Consider the following 23709-nt stretch of genomic DNA (forward strand, 5'->3'; position numbering starts at 1 on the left):
TGTACAAACTGATTGTGGCTGATATGAACTGGGGCATGATCTTAATTATGTTGCTTGTTTTTCAACAGATTTTGCAAGATTTTTCTTTAATGTTCGGTGAAGAGGTATCTTCAAAATTCCTGGAGAAATGGAGTATGTGCTTTAAAGAGAAAATAATCAACGAAGCACAGACCTTGAACAAAACATCCCTTCTCAGAAAATGTCTGCAGGCAGCTCTCAATGAACCCACTAGCCCACTATCAGATGAGCAAGGTACATCACACAAATATGATTATGATCTTAGTTTTAACACTTGGCTAATTAGGATAAACTTCAACACATTTTCTTTTAGAGTGGGACAGCGATATGTCTTCCCTCATCCTCCTCTTGTACCTCCTCTCGCCACAAGTAGCAGGAAAAAAACGAGCAAAGAAGATTAGTGTGGAAGAAGCAACAGACCACCTTGTCAAGTTTCAAAAGGTATATTTTTATAACCACCAACTTGGTGGATGGTTGAGGTTGAATTTATTTTTGATAAAGCAAATGTTGCATTGGTCCTTTACCAGTACCTATGCAACAATATTAATTAACAATTTGCAAGTGCATAAATGTTCAAACATTATGTTAAAAAAACAGTACCTTTTTCTCATTTGATACACATTTTGTTGTGTTGGTGGTAAGAGTAGCACTTTAACCTTTGTCAGTGCCATACTGGTACCTTTTTAACTGTAGATGGCTGTGCTAAACGTAAAAGCTCATTTAAGTGGATAGTGCATCTGTTAAGCTTACGTCATATTGATTTTTAATATACTCTATTTCAGTCCTTCCAAAGCCTGGAGGATCACCTCCTGTCCATTGATGGAAACTCACAACCTTATCTACTAGCCCAAGGAACATCCAAGAATCAAGCATCGTCATTTTACATCGTTCTGGACAAGAAGCTCATCCCATGCCAGTCAAACACATCCCTGGGGGCATTTGATGAACTTTTTAAATGCCATTTTGTGTTTAGCCTGAGGTATGCTGATTGCCTATACAGCATGTACACCTTTTTGCAAACAACGGTTTACAACATTGACATTGGCACTACTGATGAAACTCCCAGAGTAAGGCTGCTGCGAGCCAGAATTTTAAATAAGCAGTAGTTACACATTCCAGAAAGATGTTGGGCTGTTACCTATGCACTTTGTCTTTTAGCACTGCTTTACTTTTATTTAGGCATTTAAAACTTAAACATGGAATGTACCCCGGGAAAAATCTAAGACTAAAATGCGTCCAGCAAGGTTGCGGTTTATCGTTCGCTACATATTCAGGATTTCGAAAACATCTTTTGAAAATGCATTCATCCTGTCATGGTGATTTGCATTGGGACACTTCTATAAATCAAGTCACAAACGAGCAACCTTTCTCTTCTGAAACTAGTGAAATGCCTGCTACTGCAACACAAACTCTGGCGCCTTTAAGACCATTTCAAAAGAAAGATATGTGTGCATCCATCATAGCTAAGCTTTTGGCTAATGGTGTGCCCAACACATTAGTTCTTTCTACGATGGAAAACTTAGAGACATTTGTGGATGACCTTCAATCTAGCATTCAGACAGAGGTTCTTAACATAATACCAACAGACAATCCATCAAGACCTGCTGTAGAACAGTTGTTTGAAGAACTGGACAATCCTTTTAACCAGATAAACTCAAACACCAAATGGAAAAAGTATGTAAAAGAAAAATGGGGTGTAGTGCAGCCTGTTGAACTTTGCCTTGGAATAAGGTATGAGACGAGACGAAGCAAAGCAACGGGAATATATGAACAAGTTCCTGTACGTGAGAAATTTGTCTATATCCCCATTTTGAATACTCTACAATTTATTTTTAAAAATGAGAACATTTCTGAGCTGCTTCAAACAACAACGACTCAGTCTGACATGTATGTAGACTTTTGTGATGGAAGCTACTTCAAAAGTCACCCCCTTTTTTCTATTGACAAATCAGCTTTACAGATCCAATTGTACTTTGATGAGTTTGAATGTGCAAACCCCCTAGGGTCAAAAAAGGGAATTCATAAATTAGGCTGTGTATACTTCATTTTGCAAAATTTACCCCCAAGGGTGAATTCTACTTTAATGAATATTCATCTGGTGTCCTTGTTCCATTCACAAGATGCTAAAAAGTATGGGCTTGATGAGATCCTGAGACCTCTGATTAGAGATCTGAAAACATTAGAAACCGAAGGAGTGGTTGCTCACTTTTCTGACTTGCCAGTTCGTGGCACACTTGCTCAAATTACAGCTGATAATCTGGGAATGCACAGTGTTCTTGGCTACATGGAATCATTTAGCGCCAATTATTATTGTCGATTTTGCCTAATTGATAAAACATCAGCTCAGGAAATATTTTCAGAGGATGACCAAAGACTAAGGCTCAGGTCTCCAGCTACGAATGCTGAGCACTATGCCTGTTTGGAAAATGACATGACATTGACATCGTTGTTTGGTATTAAAAGAAAAAGCATCCTTAATGATTTGCAGTATTTTAATACAGCAGAAAACTACAGTGTTGACATAATGCATGACATTTTGGAGGGAGTGGGTCAATTTGAAATTAAGCTACTTCTGGATCATTTGAGTGCACATTTTCTCCCTAAAGAAAGAATATTGAACAGAATGTATGCCTTTAATTATGGATACATGGAAAGCAAAAACAAACCAACTAACATAAACCTTGATGGCAGCGGTCATGGAATTGGATTGAATGCCTCACAAACTTTGTGCTTACTAAAAAACATTCCTTTAATATTTGGTGACCTCATTCCTCAGGATGACATGCACTGGCACCTTTTGCTTTTGTTGTTGAATATCTTGAACATTGTGTTTTCATACAAAATCACAGAAGGAATGACCGTGTATTTGAAGCATCTTATCATTGAGCATCACAGATTATTTAAAGAACTTTATCCCTCTAAAAATCTTCTGCCGAAACATCACTTCTTGATTCATTACCCAAGATGTATTCGAGAACTTGGACCATTGATACATGTATGGACAATGAGAATGGAAGCTAAACACAAATTTTTTAAGAATACTGTGAAAAACTTTAAGAATCTCACTATCTCGCTCGCAAACAAACACCAATTTGCCATTGCACATCACTGGGAATGCATGACTTTAAACTACATCGAATCTGGTCCGATCACAAGATGCACTGTCGATGCACTGGATTTTGGACCTAATGTAGCTACATCTTTCGATACTGATTTACAAGACTTTGTGAAATGTACAAACTGGGTCAAATGTTATGGGTCGGAGTACCGGGTTGGACTTTTTGTTTGCTCTGGTTCTGATGAAGATGCGCCCATTTTTTGCAAAATTCGTTCAATCATTCTTCACTGTGATACCGTTTTTTTGGTTTTGGTGAAATATGACTGCTTTTTTGATGAACACTTTCATGCTTTTCAAATAAGTGAAATCTGTCCTAGCGACGTTGTTGTTATGAAAGTGGACCAGCTTCACCATTTTAAATGTTTTGATGTTCAAATGTCATATGGATCTAATAGACACTTTTATTTGGTGTCTGAGAGTTGTATTTTCTAAGGCAGCTTTGTTCTCTGTCACAGGGTTTCAGTGGGTATAGCTATTAGTGCACAACAAATAAGTAAACAATGGTCAAACATTTTCAGCTGCAGTTTTTGTGCTCAAAGGTTTACCCGCATGTCGAATTTGTTTTTGAAATATATTTCGTTATTGAAAATGTATTGCTACTGAAATTTCCCTCATTTCTGCTTTATAGAATGTTGGCTTATCAGTAAGTAATTCATAATCTCGTATTTGTGCTTTAAAGTGGTCTTTAAGCTTTAAATTTGACTTGCTATGTGTAAACACTGTATTTGTACCTCAAAAGAGAATGTTCTATGAATTATATTTTTTGTAAAATGTTCAGAAATGTATTCTATTTTATGCAGTTTTAGTCAGTGCTAAATAAAAGGCATATTTTCCTATCATTTCAGTGATTTTATATATACTGATCATGAACTCCATTTAAGGGGTAATTTCTACTCCAAAATGAGGGTAAAAATGCATAAAAAAATGTTTTCATGGGAGTTCAGTTTTTACACCTTTAAAGGTGTTAATTCAAACTCTCAAATAGGGGTTAATTGTCTACTCAAAAAAAGGGAGTACTTTTACTCCCTTTTTGGAGTATGTTAGTTGGACCTATATATACACCACAAAAGTGTTGAAATTAACACCAAAAGGGTTTATTTCAGAGTCACAAAATTTGCTGTGTAGGAAGTTTTGGGAGGGCTCGTTTTTAAGCCCCGACTTCGCTCTTTCCAATGCAAAAATCACTTTTGGAGCCGGAGATATCGGCGATATTGTAAAATCCCCAAATTTTCTTATTTTGTCATGACTAGAATGTTTTGATGAGTTCTGGACTCAAAACCAAATGACAAACCTTTTGAAAAGCTAGAAAACGAGTACCTCTTTCATTTCGAAGTAACAAATGCCCCTGACTTTATTAGACACTCGACCCACCTTCTCCATTCACCCTTTGTTTGCAGCTTCGCCCGTTGGTCCGCCTCATCCAGAGTTCAGCGCGAGTGTGCAGCGGAGTAATGGCACGGCGGTAAATAATCCCGCCTCTCCTGTCAGGGACCAGGGCCGCTCCTCTGTCTGCCAGCCCTCTCTCTAAGTGAATCAGGCCCCGATGTGTTACGCCGCGCTGGCAGGTGAATCACGTTTACGGCCTACACAGAAACCCATAGCATTCATATCCAGGACGCCGTTCCATTGAGCTGGGAACCGCGCGCTGGCTTCTGGGTGACCCCTCCACTCGCTGTGACCCGCCGCAGACCGAGCGCAGATGGGTACTGAGGAGATGGGCTGTCGGTTGTGGTTCATGTGGCGTCATATGAAATTGAAAAGAGCCCATATGTAGCTGCTGAGGGAGAGGGCAGGTCAAAATGGAGATCGGGATCGAGGGGCATAAATCGAGCGAATGAGCGAAAGCCGCCGTGTTTGTTGACAGCAGGGCAGCAACGGCCATAGATTCACATTAGTCAAAGCAACAAAATGAGCTGAGGGACAGTTTTGCCGGGGAATATGTTGTTACCTTATGCTTAAAGAGAAGGTACATCTAGATACCCTGCAAGAAAAATTTGTGTAAATTTACGGCAAAGAGCTGGCAACAAAATTTGCCTGCTCTGATCGTAAATTAGCAATATCCAAGGTGATGAATGCAATTTATCGGCGGTTGATCTACATTTTGTGCCTGCCAGCCTTTTTCTCAAAGTCTACTGCAGAAAAGTGCAGGGAATGTCCTGTAAAATGCAGAGTCAGGCCTGCTCATTCCGGGCCTCTGTTGCTTGTGACTCTGGCGGCGTGCAGTGTTGACGGGACACTGACAAAGATCATTGTTGCAGCGAGAGGAGGCTCACAAGCCTTCCAAAGTATCGGAAACTGCCTGATGTCGGTCGCAACTTTGGTCGTACGACGGTTCTATTTTAAAGGATCTGTGTCATGCTGTTTTAGCCATTCCAAAGTAAAATCTAGGCATTGATATGATACATTGTACCTCTACCACTATGGAGTACTATTTTTTGTGATAAATGAATGTATTTTCTGGAGGTATTTTTAAAGGAATAGGCCACCGTTTTTACATACTGAGATATGTTCTTACCTAACCTTTGACGTGTTAATATATCCCCGTCTGGTCTTTGTCCGTGCGCTCTGTCACGCAAACGGAGCACATACGCAGCCTCTCCCACATGTCATATAGCTCCAAAAAAGCTCACGATAGAAGCTACCAAGCTCTTCCACGTGTTCCCTATTTAAATAAAGTTATGTGAAGTGTTTTCATGCGAAGCATATTTACACAGAAATGTAACATGTCGATTTTATAAGCAGATAAAAAGGGGGACTATATTGTGAGGTGTAATGATACGAGGAGTAAAACATCCGCGCAGTAACTCCTAAAGACTTCCCCCGCTCACTTCCGTCAATAGAAGCTGCGTGACTTACAGAGCCTTTTACAACAAGCAGAAAATATATTTCCAGAAAGTGCTCTCGCATTCCTACCTCATGGTAGAGGTCCTGAGTCCTGTGTCGTCGTCCGGGGTGAGTTGGAAATCTGTGAAACATTACTACACTATATACTTTCTGCTTGTTATCACAGCCCGGCACGATGCACGTAAAAGGCATTGTTCACAAGTTATCCACGCTTCTTCAACTGTTCTCTGCGAGCTCTCTACAAGTCACGCAGCTTCTATTGATGGAAGTGAGCGGGGGAAGTCTTTAGGAGTTACTGCGCGGACGTTGTGCTCCTCGTATCATTACGCCTCACAATATAGTCCCCCTTTTTATCTGCTTATAAAATCGACATGCTACATTTCTGTGTAAATATACGTCGCATGAAAACACTTCACGTAACTTTATATAAATAGGGAACACGTGGAAGAGCTTGGTAGCTTCTATCGTGAGCTTTTTTGGAGCTATGTGACATGTGGGAGAGGCTGCGTATGTGCTCCGTTTGCGTGACAGAGCGCACGGACAAAGACCAGACGGGGATATATTAACACGTCTAAGGTTAGGTAAGAACATATCTCAGTATGTAAAAACGGTGGCCTATTCCTTTAAAACCCGGAAGACAAAACGCTTGGATTCAGTTAACTCCGCCCCCTCTCTACGCTCATACAACTTTACCGCAGAAAAAATATAAATATCACAGCAAAAAGTTACTGTAAAGTTACTTTACAATGCAGGTATAAGGAGTTGACATCTGCAACACAGCTTCATAACACACTCAAGCTACCTTGCGTTTTGATTGACTCACCACTCTGGTCCATCGCTGTTTACGTTATGGGACTCGGGTTGGTTATAAAAGTGAATCCACTTTGATTCTGGCGAAGGTTCACCAAACATCCATCAGAGACAGAGACAGTCACAGAAAAACACTATTTTGGGTGATTGGAGTGTTTTTGTCACTTTTCCAGCACGTTTTTAGATTGGGGTAAAGCCAAACAGGAGAAAATGTGCTTTGTTCAGGTGGGGGTTAAGAGTATTTGATTATAGGTTTATTGGTTACAAAAACAAAACAATCCTTTTTAGGCGGAGAAAATCACACCTTAGTAAAACAGTTTAAGCCATTCTAACTGTTCAGGCCCATTGACTGGATTTGAGCTTACACCCTGGCGTAAACCATGGGAGTATTGCTAAAGATCTGTAGGACATCACAGTTAGGAAAGAGATACTCTCCAGTCCAGAAGTCCAAATCATAACACAACGCAAACTTCACAGATTAATCAATTACTGTTACAACATACTGTTACCCTACACAAATAAAATAAAGACAAGTAAAGGGACTTTTAAGTCATGAACGCACACATGACACAAAAACAAGAGTGTTTAAAGCAGAAAAATACACAATAGTTGAAGTACTAATCTCATGAGTTAAGCTTTGACATTTGTAACTGCTATAATCTGTGGTCATTCATATGCAGCGTGGCAGGGCATTGTCAGACGTGAAGCTGACCTCCCTGATCTCTCCTGCTGAAAACACCTGCCCTCCGTAGACAACGTCTTTGTCCACAACAGACAGCTTTTTGTGCTCTGACATTTATTATAATTCACCTGTTTGATCGTGTGCTGTCTTTGAGCTGTGTGTGACGCTGCCTGTGGGTCAAAAAGCAGAAGCAGTTTGACCTTTACTGAGACACGAACGCTTTCAAACTTGTTACAACCCTGTTTCCTCGCCAGAAGCAAAAAAAACCCTGATTGGGACATCCCTATCAAGGAGCGTCATGTCCTATCGAGAGTTTTACTGTATGTATTATAGATCTGCCGGGTTCCCGTGCGATGAACGCAAGAGTGGGGCCCCTTTAGTAAATTTTGCTGTGGCCCCCAGCAAGGCTAGCACTGGTTCTGTCTGAACCCTACAGGGAGCGGCGCCACGTCCTATTCAGGTCCAGACTCCTGGCCAGACATCAGCGAGTCCTGGGCCAAGGCTTAAACCTCTTCATTTTTTCAGTAGCTTTGGACCAAGACCAGCTTTGGATCAAGACCAGCTTTGGACCAAGACCGGCTTTGGATCAAGACCGGCTTTGGATCAAGACCAGCTTTGGATCAAGACCAGCTTTGGTTCAAGACCAGCTTTGGACCAAGACCAGCTTTGGATCAAGACCAGCTTTGGATCAAGACCAGCTTTGGATCAAGACCAGCTTTGGTTCAAGACCAGCTTTGGATCAAGACCAGCTTTGGACCAAGACCAGCTTTGGACCAAGACCAGCTTTGGACCAAGACCAGCTTTGGACCAAGACCAGCTTTGGATCAAGACCAGCTTTGGACCAAGACCAGCTTTGGACCAAGACCAGCTTTGGACAAAGACCAGCTTTGGATCAAGACCAGCTTTGGACAAAGACCAGTTTCGGAAATGATTCTGCTCCAAAAAAAACAAAAAAAACGATTCAACTGAGAAACATTAAAGTAAGTAAAATTTTAGTTTGAATTTTGAATCATTGAATTTTTAACAAATGTTTATGGAATCAGATGTTTGTGTTTGGCATATGGTGTTTGACATATTGTTACTTTATTCTCAGATTCCTAAACGTCCCAACCTGAGGAGCTCTTTAATGTGGGCCAGAGCAGGTCTTCTCAGAGTGACTCTGTCCTTTGTGACGGTAAAACACCAGCACACAGTGAACTCTGAGCAGTTCTTTATAAAGTTGTCCTATTTGTTTGTCTCGCTCTTGTCCTCGCGTCCTAAACACAGATGAAGGCGGTGTATTTCTGCGATAGTTTTATGAAGTGACCCTCAGGTCGTGAAAGACTCGTTATACTATATAAAAAAGGCTGAAAACAGAAGCTGAGGAGGAAATAGAACTTTATTGTTTCCACAGTGGAGAAAGACTCAATCTAGTGTATCCACCACCTCATGACATCAGCAAGTGAAACAGCATGTTTTGCTCTACAGAAGGAGACAGACTGAATATCCAGGATTAACATGGGCGAGTGTGACCACTGCGCAAAGCCTTCTCCAGCACATCCCGAAGATTCTGCACGGTCACACGCGGGACAGCAGGAAGCCGCTGAAGCTGTTGTGGTCTCCGTGGTAATCATAAAAGTAACTCTTCGCCTGAAGCTCCACGTACACTGAGTCGCCCGCCTCCAGGGTTACCACGACGACGCGGGTAGACGAGTCGTTTGTGTCCGAGAAGGATCTGTCGAAAGCGTAGGCCAGTTTGACGCCGTTTTTCTTCAGCACCGCCACAGCGTCAGGCGCAGGATCGAAACTGCCAAACATGGTGAAGTGGAAGACGTACAGGCCTTTGACCGGCGCCGTGAACGCTCCTGCGACAGACAGATGGAAACAGAAAACAAGTATTTAAGTATAAAGTATAAAACTATAGCAAGTATTAAAAAAAATATGAAAAATGTGGACAAACTTAACACAATGTTTGACTGAGCATATTCCAATGCAAAAAACTGGAAGTCTATCATTTCGGTGCCGGGGATATTGGCCGATAACCAAATATCGGCCCGATATACCCAGCCTGTCAATATATCGGTTGGGTCTTGCCACACGCTACTTCTTAAACTGACCATGTGGAGATTTTTTGCAATCTTGCAGGCTATCACTTTCATCTTTTTAACCTCTTAACCCCCACCTGAACCGAGCACATTGGCTTTACCCAAATCTACAAGCTTCTTGGAAAAAGTCTCAAAAGAGCGACAAAAATGTGAAAAAGTGATGAAAACACAACAGAAAAGCGTCAAAAAAGCAAAGAGAAGACGGTGAAAATACAACACCAAAACTACGAAAAGGAGAGAAAAACACGACAGCGCTTCAAAAATGTGACAAAAACGTGGCGGCAAAAAAAGGTCTTAGCTTTCAAATGAGGCGTGACCCTGGCATGTAAGCCGTAAACTTCAGCCGAACCGGAGAAAATGTTGTTGGTTAAGGGTAAGAGGATGAAAAAGGAATCGATTGACGGCAATAACTTTACTTTCAGCACAATCTTGACTTTGTGCTTATGTTTAAGACTAGGTTTATACATTTAGCATCAAGTGGAATGTAATACTTTTAATGTCATTTAACTAAATTATGGTTAAACCTGCAGGAGTGAGGAGTGTGTTTTGGACCATAGTCCCCCCCCCCCCCCTCCTCAACAGCAGTTATAAGAGAGACGAGCTTCATTTTCCTCCAGAGCTCTGATGTAGACCGGCAGATGTGATGTACTGTATTAACCTGAAGGAGGAGCAGCCGTACCTGTGGCAGCGTTGTATCCATTGCCGACGTTGGTAAAAACTTGCTTATATTTGATCGTTGTTGCGATGTCGAATGGCCCGTGGTTTCCCTCCTCAGTGTCTGTGAAGAAAGCAGCATAGAACGCCACAGGAGAGCCACCTGAAAGACCCAATGCGCAACCATTAACCAGCTTCAAACATCTGCAATCTGAACTGCTCCACCTCTGCGTTAAACTGAGGGAGTTTGTTCTGGTGATACTCACTTTGCAGCTGAGCCTGGCTGTTCTCCAGGCTTTGGACTTGGCTCTGGAGTTTCGTCACCATCGAGAGCAGGTCCGGAGTGGACTGATCCCCTTCTCCGTGGAGCCCACTCAGAAACCCTCCCAACAGCAGCACCAGCACCGCAGTCTGCATCCTGCTTTAGGAATTTAAAAGAAAACTCTGCCCAAAACCCTGCACGCGCTTTTTATACACAGACGCCTCCCAGGGTTTAACCAATCGAAAAGAACCAGGACTTTCCCAGAAATGATAGAGCTCTCTCTCTTTTTTTTCTGGCAACGTCCTGTCTCTTTTGCGGTAAATTGTGTAACAAATACCAAAGTCTGCAGTTTTTAGGTGATGAACTGAAGGTTGTTTCTTGATGGAGGGATAAAAACTGCAGCATAAGAATCAGATATTTTACGAATGCACTTAAATGAGATGACAATGAACAGAGTAAAAGAAAGGTCTGATGGTCAGTCTATGTCTGACCATCAGAGTTTTGCGAGGGCAGTCTTTCAGGAGTGCACTGAGTTCCAAATACAAATGACAGTCAGCATAAATTTAAAGTGGTTAACTGTTAAAGTATCATTTAAACGTTATAAAGAACAAACCTATCAATGATAGTGCTAACGACACCGTTTCAATACATTTTATAGGCTGTAAAGAACTGAAAATGGGTAATTTGTTAGGAGGTCATCTTTACTTAAATCAAAAGTAATTTAAATCCAAAACATCTTAACAGGTCAAGTCACATTTTAACATAGACAATTATTTGATTCAAAATTCTTGCATCCATTGCGCTTGTGACGTTTTGGGGAGTTTCTGCTTGGGCTTTCTGCTTTTTGCAGGAGTTCAGAATAGCCTCCCAGAGCTGCTGTTTGGATGTGTGTGCATTTTTATAAAGTTAATGTAGAATGGTTATTAAATTAATGGGATTTAAAGCTACTTCAGTGGCAGACACTCTATTTTTATGAATGAGGGTCGAAGGATATTCTCAGCCCTTCAGCGTCATAGTTTCTGAATGATGTTTTAGCACATGCGCTTTGTTTTGGTTCTTAATAAAGTAGCAGCCGCACGTAGAAGCGTGTATAAAGAGGACAGATTCAGACAGGCTGTTTAGAACGTGTAGCGCGGATCCTAAAACAGCGCAGACGTTTGGAAAGGTGCGAGTGGTGCATGTATCTGCAGGCCTGTATCTGCAGGCGTGTATCTGCAGAGGCCTGCAGGTTTAGAGCATAAAGAGGCCACGGTGCAAAGTGGCATCAATAAGAGGCGTCGTTAATGAAGGAGTGGCACGGTTCTGAGGGATTACTCATCAAAACCGCTTTTTCTTGTAGATATACTCGGTGCTGCTCCAGAGGGACAAAAGAGCCACTACAAGGAGGCTGAAGAGGCGCAGAAGAGGCGAGGGTTGCTGCTAGCCCATTGGTTAAAGCGGCTCTGGGTTTGACCCGAGGAACCTGACAGTTGTAGCCCATCTCCCGGATGCGTCTGAATGTGGTGGTTTTTGAAGCTGTGGCTCCCGCCTCATTCCACTTTTTCTGAATCTCTGCCAGATTCATGAATCTTCTCTGTTTGATAATCCACTGAAGCCCACGGTCGGCTCTTCTGCTGGTGCATCTTCTCTTGACACATGACAATGACGTCAACGAGTTTCAAGTCCTACCTAGAGTTTTATGTATTATAGATCTGCGGGGTTCCCCCTCTGTTGATTTGCCGTGGGATGCACAGTACAGTAGAATGATTTTTTTTTTTAATGAAATGTTGCTTGGGGCCCCTGAAAGGCTCCCCCTACAGTCCAATAGAGTCAGGTCCAGACTCCTGACTCTATTAATGGTTAAATTTTTAACAAATGTTTATGGACCTAGATGTTTGTATTTACCATGTGGTATTTTACATATTGTTACTTCATTCTGTACTTTAAGGATAAAATCAGATTAATAAACATCCCAACATGAGGAGCTCTTTAATGTGGGCCAGAGCAGGTCTTCTCAGAGTGTCTCTGTCCTTTGTGATGGTAAAACACCAGCGCATGGCGAGCTCTGAGCGCTTCCTTAGATAGTTGGCCTACAGACCCTTTCCAATAAATTGGAATATCATGGAAAAGTTGATTTTATTTCCATAGATCCATTCAAAACGTTAAACTTCCATAGATTATAGATTCAGGGCCCACAACTTCAACCAATTCAAGAATTTAGTTGTTTATTTGTGCATAATTTGGGCTTCCAGCTCACATAACCCACAAAAACAGGATTTCCAAAAATGTGAATACTGTGAAGAAATCACCATTTACGTCTCAGTTTTTGCATTAAAAAAAATAAATTCAAAATGATGCGTCAATCTTCAATACTTGTAGGGAATCCCTTTGCCTTAATCACTGCCTGGATGTGCTGTGGCATTGAAGCATCAGCCTGTGGCATTGAAGCATCGGCCTGTGGCATTGAAGCATCAGCCTGTGGCATTGAAGCATCAGCCTGTGGCATTGAAGCATCAGCCTGTGGCATTGAAGCATCAGCCTGTGGCATTGAAGCATCAGCCGTGGCATTGCCAGGTAGTTATAGAAGCCCAGATTTCCTTGATGCTTGCTGTCAGGTCTTCGTTGTTTTTGGGTCTGGTGTCCCTCATTTTCCTCTTGATAAAACCCCAGAGATTCTCAGTTGGCTGGCCAGTCAAGCACTGTGATGGCCTGGGCATCAAACCAGGTTTTGGTGCTTCTGGCGGTATGGGCAGGGGCCAGGTCCTGCTGGAAGATGAACTCTGCATCTCCATACAGATCCTCAGCAGAAGGAATCATGAAGTCCTCTAAAACATTCTGGTCGACTGATGCGGTGCCCCTCGATTTATGAAAAGCAGAGTTTAGCAACACCTGCACTGGACATTGACCCCAAATCATGACTGACTGTGGATATTTCACACTGAACCTCAAGCAGCTTGGGTTCTGTTCCTCACCCGATTCACGAATGAAAGGCACACTTTACTTCCATGGGAAAAGAGGATCTTGTATCTTGGCCAACAGTCCAGTCCTTCTTCTCCTTGGCCCAGTGGAGACGCTTCCTACATTGGCTCAGGCTCAGAAGCGGTTTGACCCGAGGAACCTGACAGTTGTAGCCCATCTCCCAGATGCGTCTGAATGTGGTGGTTTTTGAAGCTGTGACATCCCGCCTCATTCCACTCTTTCTGGATCTCTGCCAGATTCATGAATCTTCTCTGTTTGATAATCCACTGAAGCCCACGGTCAGCTCTTCTGCTGGTGCATCTTCTCCTGCCACATTTTGCCCTTCTACTAGACTGTCCACTGATATGCTTGGACACAGCACTCTGTGAACAGCCAGCCTCTTTAGCTATGAACTTTTGTGGCTTACCCATCCTATGGAGGGTATCAATGATCGTCTTCTGGTCTGCCCCATATTGATCCTAACTGAGACAACTGAACCAAAGTGAAGCAATTTAATAACACCTCTGTGCAGGTAGATGAGCAGTGTGTGACACTCACTGTAAAACAGTTATGCCCTGTAAAGTTTGGGCTGATTTCTTCACAGTATTCCAATTTTTGGAAATCCTGTTTTTGTGGGATTTTATGTACAAGTAAACTAAATACATGAACTCGTTTGAGTTGTGGGCCCTGAATCTATAATCTATGGAAGTTTAATGTTTTGAATGGAATTATAGAAATAAATACACACAAATACACATTTGTTTGTCTCTCTCTTGTCCTCGCGTTCCCAACACAGATGGAGGCGGTGTATTTCTGCGATAGTTTTATGAAATAGCCCTCAGGTCGCGAAAGAGTTGCTATTTCATATAAATAAGGCTGAAAACAGAAGCTGAGGATGAAATGGACCTTTATTGATTCCACAGTGGAGAAGACTCAACAAAAAACAAGTCACTCTAATGATATTTTGGGTCGCCTTTAGCTTTGATTACAGCACCATTCAATGTGGCATTGTTTCAATAAGCTTCTGTGTAATGTTAATCTTTGAGCTGCTCTACCCGATGCCACTCAAGGACGGCTCTCATCTGAATTGTTTACCTGGTTGTCTTCTGGGGTAGTTTTCCTCTGGTATGGATCAACACGAGACTCTGCCGACAACAGCAATTATTGTTTTGGAATTTCTAAGTAACTTCAGACTTCAACCCTCTTTATTTTACTTGACACAAGTCTAAAGTTAATTAGAAACATCTGCAATGTCAAATGATCGAGTGTTGCATTCATTTTTCACCAAGATCTCGTATTGACGATGGGAGAGTGTGACCACTGCACAAAGCCTTCTCCAGCACATCCCGAAGATTCTGCACACACTGTGGCGCGTTAGCACTGGGCCACAGCGAGGGCGGTCACACGCGGGACAGCAGGAAGCCGCTGAAGCTGTTGTGTTCTCCGTGGTGATCATAAAAGTAACTCCGCGCCTGAAGCTCCACGTACACGGTATCGCCCGCCTCCAGGGTTACCACGGCGACGCGGGTGGACGAGCGGTGTGCGTCTGAGGGGGAATTGTCCAAAGCGTAGGCCAGCCAGGTGCTGTTTTTCTTGAGCACCGCCTCGACTCTGGGCGTAGAATCGTAAGTGCCGGACATGGTGAAGTGGAAGACGTACTGGCCTCCGACCGGCGCCGTGAACGCTCCTGTGACAAACATGGAAAAAGAAAAGTATTTTAATTTGATGTTTTGTTCAAAGAAAAGCTATGTAAAGGTGACATATTTGGTCACTAGCCTCATCGGGAGCTCAAGATGGCGCCAGTGTGTTTGGCCAGCTTGTCAGGGCTCCTGAGATTTGTATTTTTTGCATTACTGCTGTTTGATTTTGGCCGTGATATTTCTGCTATACTAGTGTATGATCGCCAAGCACTACTTGATTTCAGATCATCGCAGGAATCTGATCTAAAATCTGACTTTAAAGGCCAAACAACGAATCTGCCTCCTCACCTTCAGTCTGTACCGCCTGACTTGTGGCGCACCCCTGCTACTGCTCGCAGAAAGCGCACTAGGAAACGAGGGAAGTGCAGTGGTGTTTTGGTGAAAATGAAGGCTTATTGGAGATCGCATGGATGCTGTACACCTCGGAAACTACCCGGGCTGAGGTGGCTTCAACCCGTTCTCTCTTTCTGCCGCTGGAGACGCCACTGTTCCGACGCCAAACCGAGAGCCGCGGTGTGAATCTGGACTGTCTCAAGCCTCTGGGTCGGGGCTTGTCACTGGACCACGATGTCCTCACTCTTCACTTGGGCCTTATCAACACTAGATCGATAGCTAACAAGACATTTGTGCTTGGTGACTTGATCTCATCTTGTAATCTGGATGTTATGTTCATCACGGAAACTTGGCTGCATACTGGTGAGTCCACGCCTTTCTCCGAGCTTCTTCCTCCTAGTTGTTCTTTTCTTAGCACACCGCAGGCCACTGGAAGAGGTGGAGGTTTAGAATGCAGTGAATGCAGTTTAGAATGCAGAGAAGTTACTTCTGAGTCAGAAGTAACTTCATTTAAAATACCTTATTACCTTTCACTAGCCTAGCGCCACGAAACTCTTCAAATATAGAAATCTGCAACACTCTGGATAACTAGGAAATGAGGCCCTATGTCAAAAATCCTGAAATATCCCTTTAACCTCTAAACCGCCACCTGAACTGAGCGCATTTTTTCCTTCTTGGAAAGGTGCCTACAAAGAGCAACAAAAAATGAACGACAAAAAGGTGAAAGAAAACGCGTAAAAAGAAGCTCAGAAAAAAGATGAAAATGCAACAAAAATACGACACACAACAACTATGAACACACGCCACAAAAAGAGTCAAAAACACGTCAACAACATTTGAAAAATGTGACAAAAACGTGGCGACAAAAAAAGTTAGGGTCAGTTCTGTAGGTCTGGAGGCATTTCCCTGGCCTGTAAGCTCCAGCCGAACGGGAGAAAATGTGCTTGGTTAAAGGAACAGGCCACCGTCTTTACATACCACCGGCGGCGCCAGGGGGGGGGTCTTGGGGGGTCTCAAGACCCTCCCAAAAAACGCCCTGACCCCCCATTAGACCCCCCAACCCCTTCTTGATTAAATACATATAAATCCCTCCTCCGTGGCAATAACGTGCCTGATGATCTCCGCTGCTGCGGGCGGCTGTAGTGACCAGAGTCAGAACTCGAGCTATAACGTGTGCTGCTGTCTGTCTTTCGTGCGCAGTGACTGACGTTTCTTTCCCTGGCCCCCCATCATACTCAAATTTAAATGAAAAATATGTCAATCGTTTGTGCTACGTTTGTGCTGTTTTGTGCTGTAAAAATCTTCGTTTGTGCTGTTATCATTTTTAAGATATTGAGGATTGTTTTTTGCATGCAGTGTGTGTTGCCGTGCGTCTCTGACACGTGCGCGTGCCCCGTTTTGGAACTTTATAACAAGCAGGGTGACCTCAGCTTTGACCAATAAAACAATCATTAATATCTCAAAAACCCTAACAGCACAAATGACGATTTTTACAGCACAAAACAGCACAAACGTAGCACAAACGATTGACATATTTTTCATTTAGATTTGAGTTTGATGGGGGGCCAGGTTCACTCTGATGGTGAACGCCACCACTGGCGCATGTCTCGCTGTTTACAACATGCGCTGAGCGCGGGGCTGACAGAGGGGGGAAGCAGTTGCAGCAATATTAATGAAAGTGCACCGGGCGGACGGAAGTCTGTAAACTCCACAGCGGAATCAGGATCTGGTCACGCACAAACCACGTGTTCATTTTGACTCGTTACTGTCGCTGACCGACACAATGTCCACCTTTTGCTTTGACCGGGCTGAGCCTGTGCCCTGGCCCGCCTGGCCCGCGGTCAGCTGCTGCGCGCTCACTCTAGAGGTCTAAGAATAGCACATGTAAATGTATGTAGTATGAGAAACAAGTTGGCAGATTTAAATGAAGTTTTATCATCGGCATGTCTAAATATCTTGGCTCTGTCTGAAACACACCTTGATGAAACATTTCAAGATGGAGAATTACTCATTCAAGGATATAATATCTATCGTAAGGATAGGAATGCACATGGGGGTGGTGTAGCTATATATGTCCAGAGTCAGATCCCAGTGAAAATCAGATATGATTTAATGAGAAGTAACCTTGAAGTCATATGGTTACAAGCACAAATACCCCATCTAAAACCTGTTTTGATTGGTTGCTGTTACAGGCCACCTAGTTCAAAAACAGAGTATTTAGACTCTATCTGTGACATGTTGGATCAAGCGTGTGACTCAAAATATGAGGTGTTTTTTATGGGTGATATAAATATTGACTGGAATTCTATGAATTGCTCACAGAAATGTAAACTTGAGGCATGTGCTGCTGCTTGTGGTCTAACTCAGCTGATGAACAAACCAACCAGAATAATGAAAAGGAAAGATGACACTGTTAAATCCTCTTGTATTGACCATATGTTTACTAATGTGGCAGAGCGTTGTTCGGAAACACTGTCAGTGCCAGTTGGATTTTCTGATCATAACCTCATAGTAATGGTTAGAAAAAACAAAAATATTGCCGCTAAGGATACTCCTCAGATTGCATGTGGACGATCATACAAAAACTTTTGCTCGGAAATTTGTATGTGAAGTAAGAGAGCTGAACTGGGTAAATGTTTTATCAGAGAATAATCCTGAAATAGCACTACTGAAGTTTGAATCGATACCAGGCAAGGCAAGGCAAGGCAAGTTTATTTGTAGAGCACAATTCATACACAAGGCAATTAAAAGTGCTTCACAGTTGCATAAATATAAGAAAACAAATACAATCAATAAAAACATCAACATAGAATTGATCAATTACAGTAAGAGGCAAGAGTGTAGATAAAATACTTTCAGTTATATGCATTTTTAAGTCTTGTTTTGATTCGCTCTGTCTTGAGCTCTATTTTTAAGTCTTGTTTTGACTCGCTCTGTCTTGAGCACTATTTCGCTCTGTCTTGAGCACTATTTTTAAGTCGTGTTTGGACTCGCTCTGTCTTGAGCACTATTTCGCTCTGTCTTGAGCACTATTTTTCTTGCTCGTTCACACAAAGTTACCTAACCTCTGTTTTTGTCGCTCCTTCTCCTCTGGACATCAACATAAAATTAATCAATTACAGTAAAAGGCAAGAGTGTAGATAAAAGACTTTCAGTCATATGCACGGGCAAACAGAACTGTTTTCAGCCTGGATTTGAACATTGTCAGAGTTGAGGCCTGTCTCACGTCCTCTATGAGATACTATTGCCTGTGGTAGAGAACCATGCACCTCTCAAGAAACATACAGTTAGAAAACAAAGCTGTCCATAGCGAGATAACGAGCTGAATGCATGGAGAAAAGAATCACTCAAAAGTAGAAGCAATATCATCAGGAAATGAATCAGACTGGCAGAATTATAGAAGACTGAGAAATTTGGTGACAAAAATGAACAGAAAGAAGAAAAGGCTATATTATGAAAATAAAATGGAAAGTTGTGGATCCGATAGTAAGAAAATTTGGAGTACCCTGATTGAATTAATTGGGGGGAAAAAGAAGCCAATGGTTAGATTTTTGGAAAAAGATGGTCAGTTTTTCACTAAACCTAATGAAATTGCAAATAATTTAAACAATTATTTCATTAACAAAACATGTGATTTAAGAAACAATATGCAGGTCACTCTGAATAATAGTATTCCTTTAATACTAAATACAATTATGAAAGAAAAAACCTGTGAATTTAAATTGCAAAATGTAAGTATAGAGGATGTAGCAGTTGCACTCAAATCTTGTAAAGAAACATCCTCGGGGTTGGATCAATTGGATGGAAAACTTGTTAAACTAATAGCAAATAATAAAGCCCCAGTCGTGTGTCACATCATAAATAAAAGTTTTGAAACAGGGTCTGTGCTGCAAAAGTGGAAAATAGCGAAAATAATCCCACTGCCAAAAAATAATAAACAACCATTCTCAGAACTAAATAGTCGGCCAATTAGTATACTGCCGGTTTTGTGCACCATTATGGAAAAAGCTGTGTTTAAACAACTAAAACTATATTTTGATATAAATAATCTGAACACCGAATACCAACATGCATACAGAGAGGGACAGGAAGGATATAGATGAAAAGAGAATAGTAGGAGCTGTAATGTTGGATTTTACTGCAGCATTTGATATTCTTGATCATGAACTTTTGTTAAGCAAACTGAAATGTTATGGGTTTGGAATGTGTTATGGAAATTATGGAAATCCAACTGTATATTATTATATGTTTATTGTAATCACATTACTTATGTTTTATGAGCGACTGGCAAGTACGCATTGTAACCTATTTACAGCTAAGGTACACCTGCTCGGACACCTGCTCGGCCGGGGTCAGGACATCTTATCTAGAATTGGAGACAGGGTGTTTGTGTTCTTGTGTGGCGACGTTTGTCTAATACATTTCGTCAGTGTGAATGCCTTAGGTCAATCTGACACCATTGGGGCATTCCATAATCGTGTGATCATTGTGCTGTCTTTGTGTATAAATGCTGTGAGCTGTGAACTGTTCTTCAGAGCATCTTGTATCCAGGTACTTGATGTGTCTCCATGTGCACATGCCCAATAAATCGGCACGCTTGACTCACGACAACTTCTCTCCGGTTTTTATTTACTATGGTCTCAATATTTACCATAACAAATGTCAGCTCTGCCTCAGGGCAGCTGTCTTGGACCATTGCTGTATACGATTTACACAAATGATTTACCGACTGTACTCAATGCAGCAAGAATATCCATGTATGCAGATGACTCTACAGTGTACATGTCAGCTACAGCAGCTGATGAACTATGTGCAAATTTAGACAAGGAGTTCACGGCAGTTGTTCAGTGGATAATTTCAAACAAATTAGTTCTAAATGTGAAGAAAACAAAAAGTATGATATTTGGCTCAAAATCCCTAATAAAAACAAATCCAGTGTTAAATCACACAGTAGGTGCTACTATGGTAGAGCAGGTCGAAGAGGCAAAACTTTTAGGCATCACTTTAGATGACACGTTATCCTGGAAGAAACATGTGGACAACATCATTACTAAAATGGGAAATGGTCTCTCCGTTAGAAGAAGATGTACAGGACTAATGCACATGACGAACACAAAAAGTAATTGTTTTACATGGAAAGCAACTAAACAAATAAGCCAAGCTCTGGTTCTGTCATATCTTGACTATTGCCCAATAGTGTGGTCAAGCGCTTCAGCTGGGGTGTTAAAAGGGCTACAGACCGTACAAAACCGAGCAGCTCGACTGGTGTTACGCTGCGATTATACAACCAACACCAAAGTCATGCTGGATCGGCTCGAGTGGTTGTCAGTAAAAGATCGATTTTCGGATTCATTATTGTCTGTCTTCAAAAATATAATAGCATCAAAGCGGCCCAAAATTCTTATTTAGCAAAGATAAACACGACTATCCAACCAGACACGCCTTAGTGGGGAAATGTGTTTTACCAAAAGTACATTCAAACAGTGCTCAGAAAACATTTATGTACAGAGCAATGGAATATGCACCCTGAAAATCTAACTATGCTCGTAAACATAAAAACATTTAAATCGGCATTGAAAAAAATGTTATCAACAACTGAACTGAACTGAAAATATACTAACTATTTCTTGATATTTGATACAGTATTATTAAATTATGCCAAGAAAGTAGTGATTATGAATTGTAATACAGTAATATGTTGTATACATTGTTGCCTGGCTTTTGTATCTTAATGGACTTTTCTTTTTTTCTTTAATGTATTTCCTTTTGTTTTTATATGTGGACCCCATGAAGAATAGCGACAGCACTGCTGTGCTAATGGGGATAAACATCAATCAATATTTTTTTTTTTTTAAAAACACGCATTCATCGCTCCGAGTTCTTCACAACATGGACCAAATGAGAGAGCGAGTCAGCCCCTCCCGTCAGCGTTACCATAGAGACCTGTTCCCGCCATGCATAGGCTAATGACCACATAATGTTAAAGAGCTTAAAGTTATAGTACATCCATCATTAGTTGACAATGTAAATTCTTATCTATGCTAATGATATTTTCTATACATAATGCAACAACATTGATGCTTTGTACATTCTGATTGGATGTAACATTATTTAAAATAACATCTGTAGGTTTCACATGTGTCCTCACTTTTGACCTCAAGAGTCCTGCTTCTCAGTGTGATAGAACTGGTGACCCTCGCTGAGGACCAGCACAGCAAGGGCAGGCTCACAGACTTCAGAGAAAATTCTAGTAAATTCTAGGAGAAATTCAGGAGATTTTAGGCAGTTCATGAAGGCATTTATAATTAGATTTGCAGTTCATTTGTAAACATTTTGTAAAGTCGATTCCCGGCCCTAATAATATTTAATAATTTATTTGGCACATAAAAAATATAAACATAAGAATCCCTGCAACACCCCACGAACTTCGCTGCACCCACTATTTTGTAAATATATGTTGTGTCATGGGCGTGAATATGGCAATTTAAGTTTGAGCGTATTGTTTGCAAACTGCAATTGATTCATTAATTAAAAACAAAGCAGTTGATCTGCTGTGCTGTTTTCATGGTTTAGTAGCAGTAATTTGCAGTTATTAGCCGTGTCCACTGTACTTTTTGTTGGTTTTCATGAGACCCCCCTTGAAATGACCAGGACCCCCCATTGCCCCCCCAAACAAAATTGTCTGGAGCCGCCACTGTTACATACTGACATATGTTCTTACAGACGGCGTTAGCATTTTGGCGTAATAATACGAGGAGTAGTTCGGAATCCGCGCAGTAACATCTTCACTTTACTGTGTGGATGTCGAACTACCCCTGGTATTATTACGCCTTACAATATAGTTCGCCCTTTTATCGGCTTAGGGGTAAGAGGATGAATGGATTGACAGCAATAACTTTGACTTTACTTTCAGCGCAACCTTGACTTTTTGCTGATGATCAAGACCGGGTTTATACAAGTAGCATCAAGTGGAATGTAATGCTTTTTAATGTCATTTCCCTAAAGTATGGTTAAACCTGCAGGAGCGTGTTTTCCTCCTGAGCTCAGATGTGGACCGGTGGATGTGACGTTATGGAGGAGCAGCCGTACCTGTGTCAGCGCTGTATCCGTTTCCGACGTTGGTAAAAACTTGTTTATATTTGATCACCGTTGCGACGTTCAGTAGCCCGTGGTTTCCCTGATCGGAGTCTGTGTAAAAAGTAGCATAGAACGCCACAGGAGAGCCACCTGAAAGACAAAAAAAAGACCCAACGCGGGATTATTTAACCATAATCCAGCTTCAAACATCTGCAATCTGAGCTGCTCCACCTCGGCGTTAAACTGGAGGAGGTGTTTTTGTTCCGGTGATACTCACTTTGCAGCTGAGCCTGGCTGTTCTCCAGGGTTTGGACTTGGCTCTGGAGGGTCTGGACTTGGCTCTGGAAGGACTGGACTTGGCTCTGGAGGGACTGGACTTGGCTCTGGAAGGACTGGACTTGGCCCTGGAGCGTCGTCACCATCGAGAGCAGGTCCGGAGTGGACTGATCCCCTTCTCCGTGGAGCCCGCTCAGAAACCCCCCCAACAGCAGCACCAGCACCGCAGTCTGCATCCTGTTTTAGGAATTTTAAAGAAAACTCTGCCCAAAGCCTGCACACACTTTTTATACACAGACGCCTCCCAGGGTTTAACCAATCGAAAAGAACCAGGACTTTCCCAGAACAGACATAGCTCTCTCTGTCTTTTCTGGGAACGTGCTGTTCCTCTTACGTTAAATTGCGCAACAAATACCAAGGTCTGCAGTTGTTTAGTTGATGCAGAGAACTGAAGTTTTTTTCCTGATGGAGAGATACAAACAGCAGCATAAGAATCTGATTTCATACTTATGCACTTGAATGTCGGTAACACTTTATAATAATGGTACATGAGTTCATGCATGATTTCATGAAACATTTATGCATTACTAAATCATGACTTCTCAGGAACAAACATGATCACATGTTGGTTCATGGATGACTTCATCCCTGAACTAAACGTGTAACTACTGTAATGAATGTACATGAACATCTTACTGATTCAGCATGATCACGAGGATCACATGATAATAACATGAATTCACTATAACGACAATGAAATGACAATAAAATAATCAACCAATCATGATCATGAGGATCATACATGAACATCATGACTCATATGGAGGAAATCTACTTGCAGATTATGGGCAAAAACACAAAGTATAACTTTATAGGATAAAATCTACAGCAATCAAGAACTTATCATTTGCTAA

At 41.8% G+C, this 23709-nt stretch overlaps 2 protein-coding genes across 2 annotated transcripts in view; both read right to left on the reverse strand.

Moving 5' to 3' along the window:
• The window catches only part of LOC306967805 (complement C1q-like protein 2), a 120308-nt gene extending 109648 nt beyond the window's left edge, over nt 1–10660 (reverse strand). Inside the window, exons 1-3 of the mRNA XM_079562995.1 lie at nt 10477–10660; nt 10236–10373; nt 9010–9316 (exon numbers count right to left, since the gene is read on the reverse strand). Coding sequence (XP_079419121.1) covers nt 9030–9316; nt 10236–10373; nt 10477–10627 — 576 coding nt within the window. The 5' untranslated portion in view covers nt 10628–10660 and the 3' untranslated portion in view covers nt 9010–9029. The remainder of the gene's footprint in view (nt 1–9009; nt 9317–10235; nt 10374–10476) is intronic.
• The window catches only part of LOC306967802 (complement C1q-like protein 2), a 339758-nt gene extending 316719 nt beyond the window's left edge, over nt 1–23039 (reverse strand). Inside the window, exons 1-3 of the mRNA XM_079562992.1 lie at nt 22797–23039; nt 22532–22669; nt 14731–15096 (exon numbers count right to left, since the gene is read on the reverse strand). Coding sequence (XP_079419118.1) covers nt 14810–15096; nt 22532–22669; nt 22797–23031 — 660 coding nt within the window. The 5' untranslated portion in view covers nt 23032–23039 and the 3' untranslated portion in view covers nt 14731–14809. The remainder of the gene's footprint in view (nt 1–14730; nt 15097–22531; nt 22670–22796) is intronic.
• Nucleotides 23040–23709: the final 670 nt, after the last annotated feature.

The sequence above is a fragment of the Gobius niger genome, assembly GCF_951799975.1.
Source record: "Gobius niger genome assembly, chromosome: 9".
Taxonomy (NCBI): Eukaryota; Metazoa; Chordata; class Actinopteri; order Gobiiformes; family Gobiidae; genus Gobius; species Gobius niger.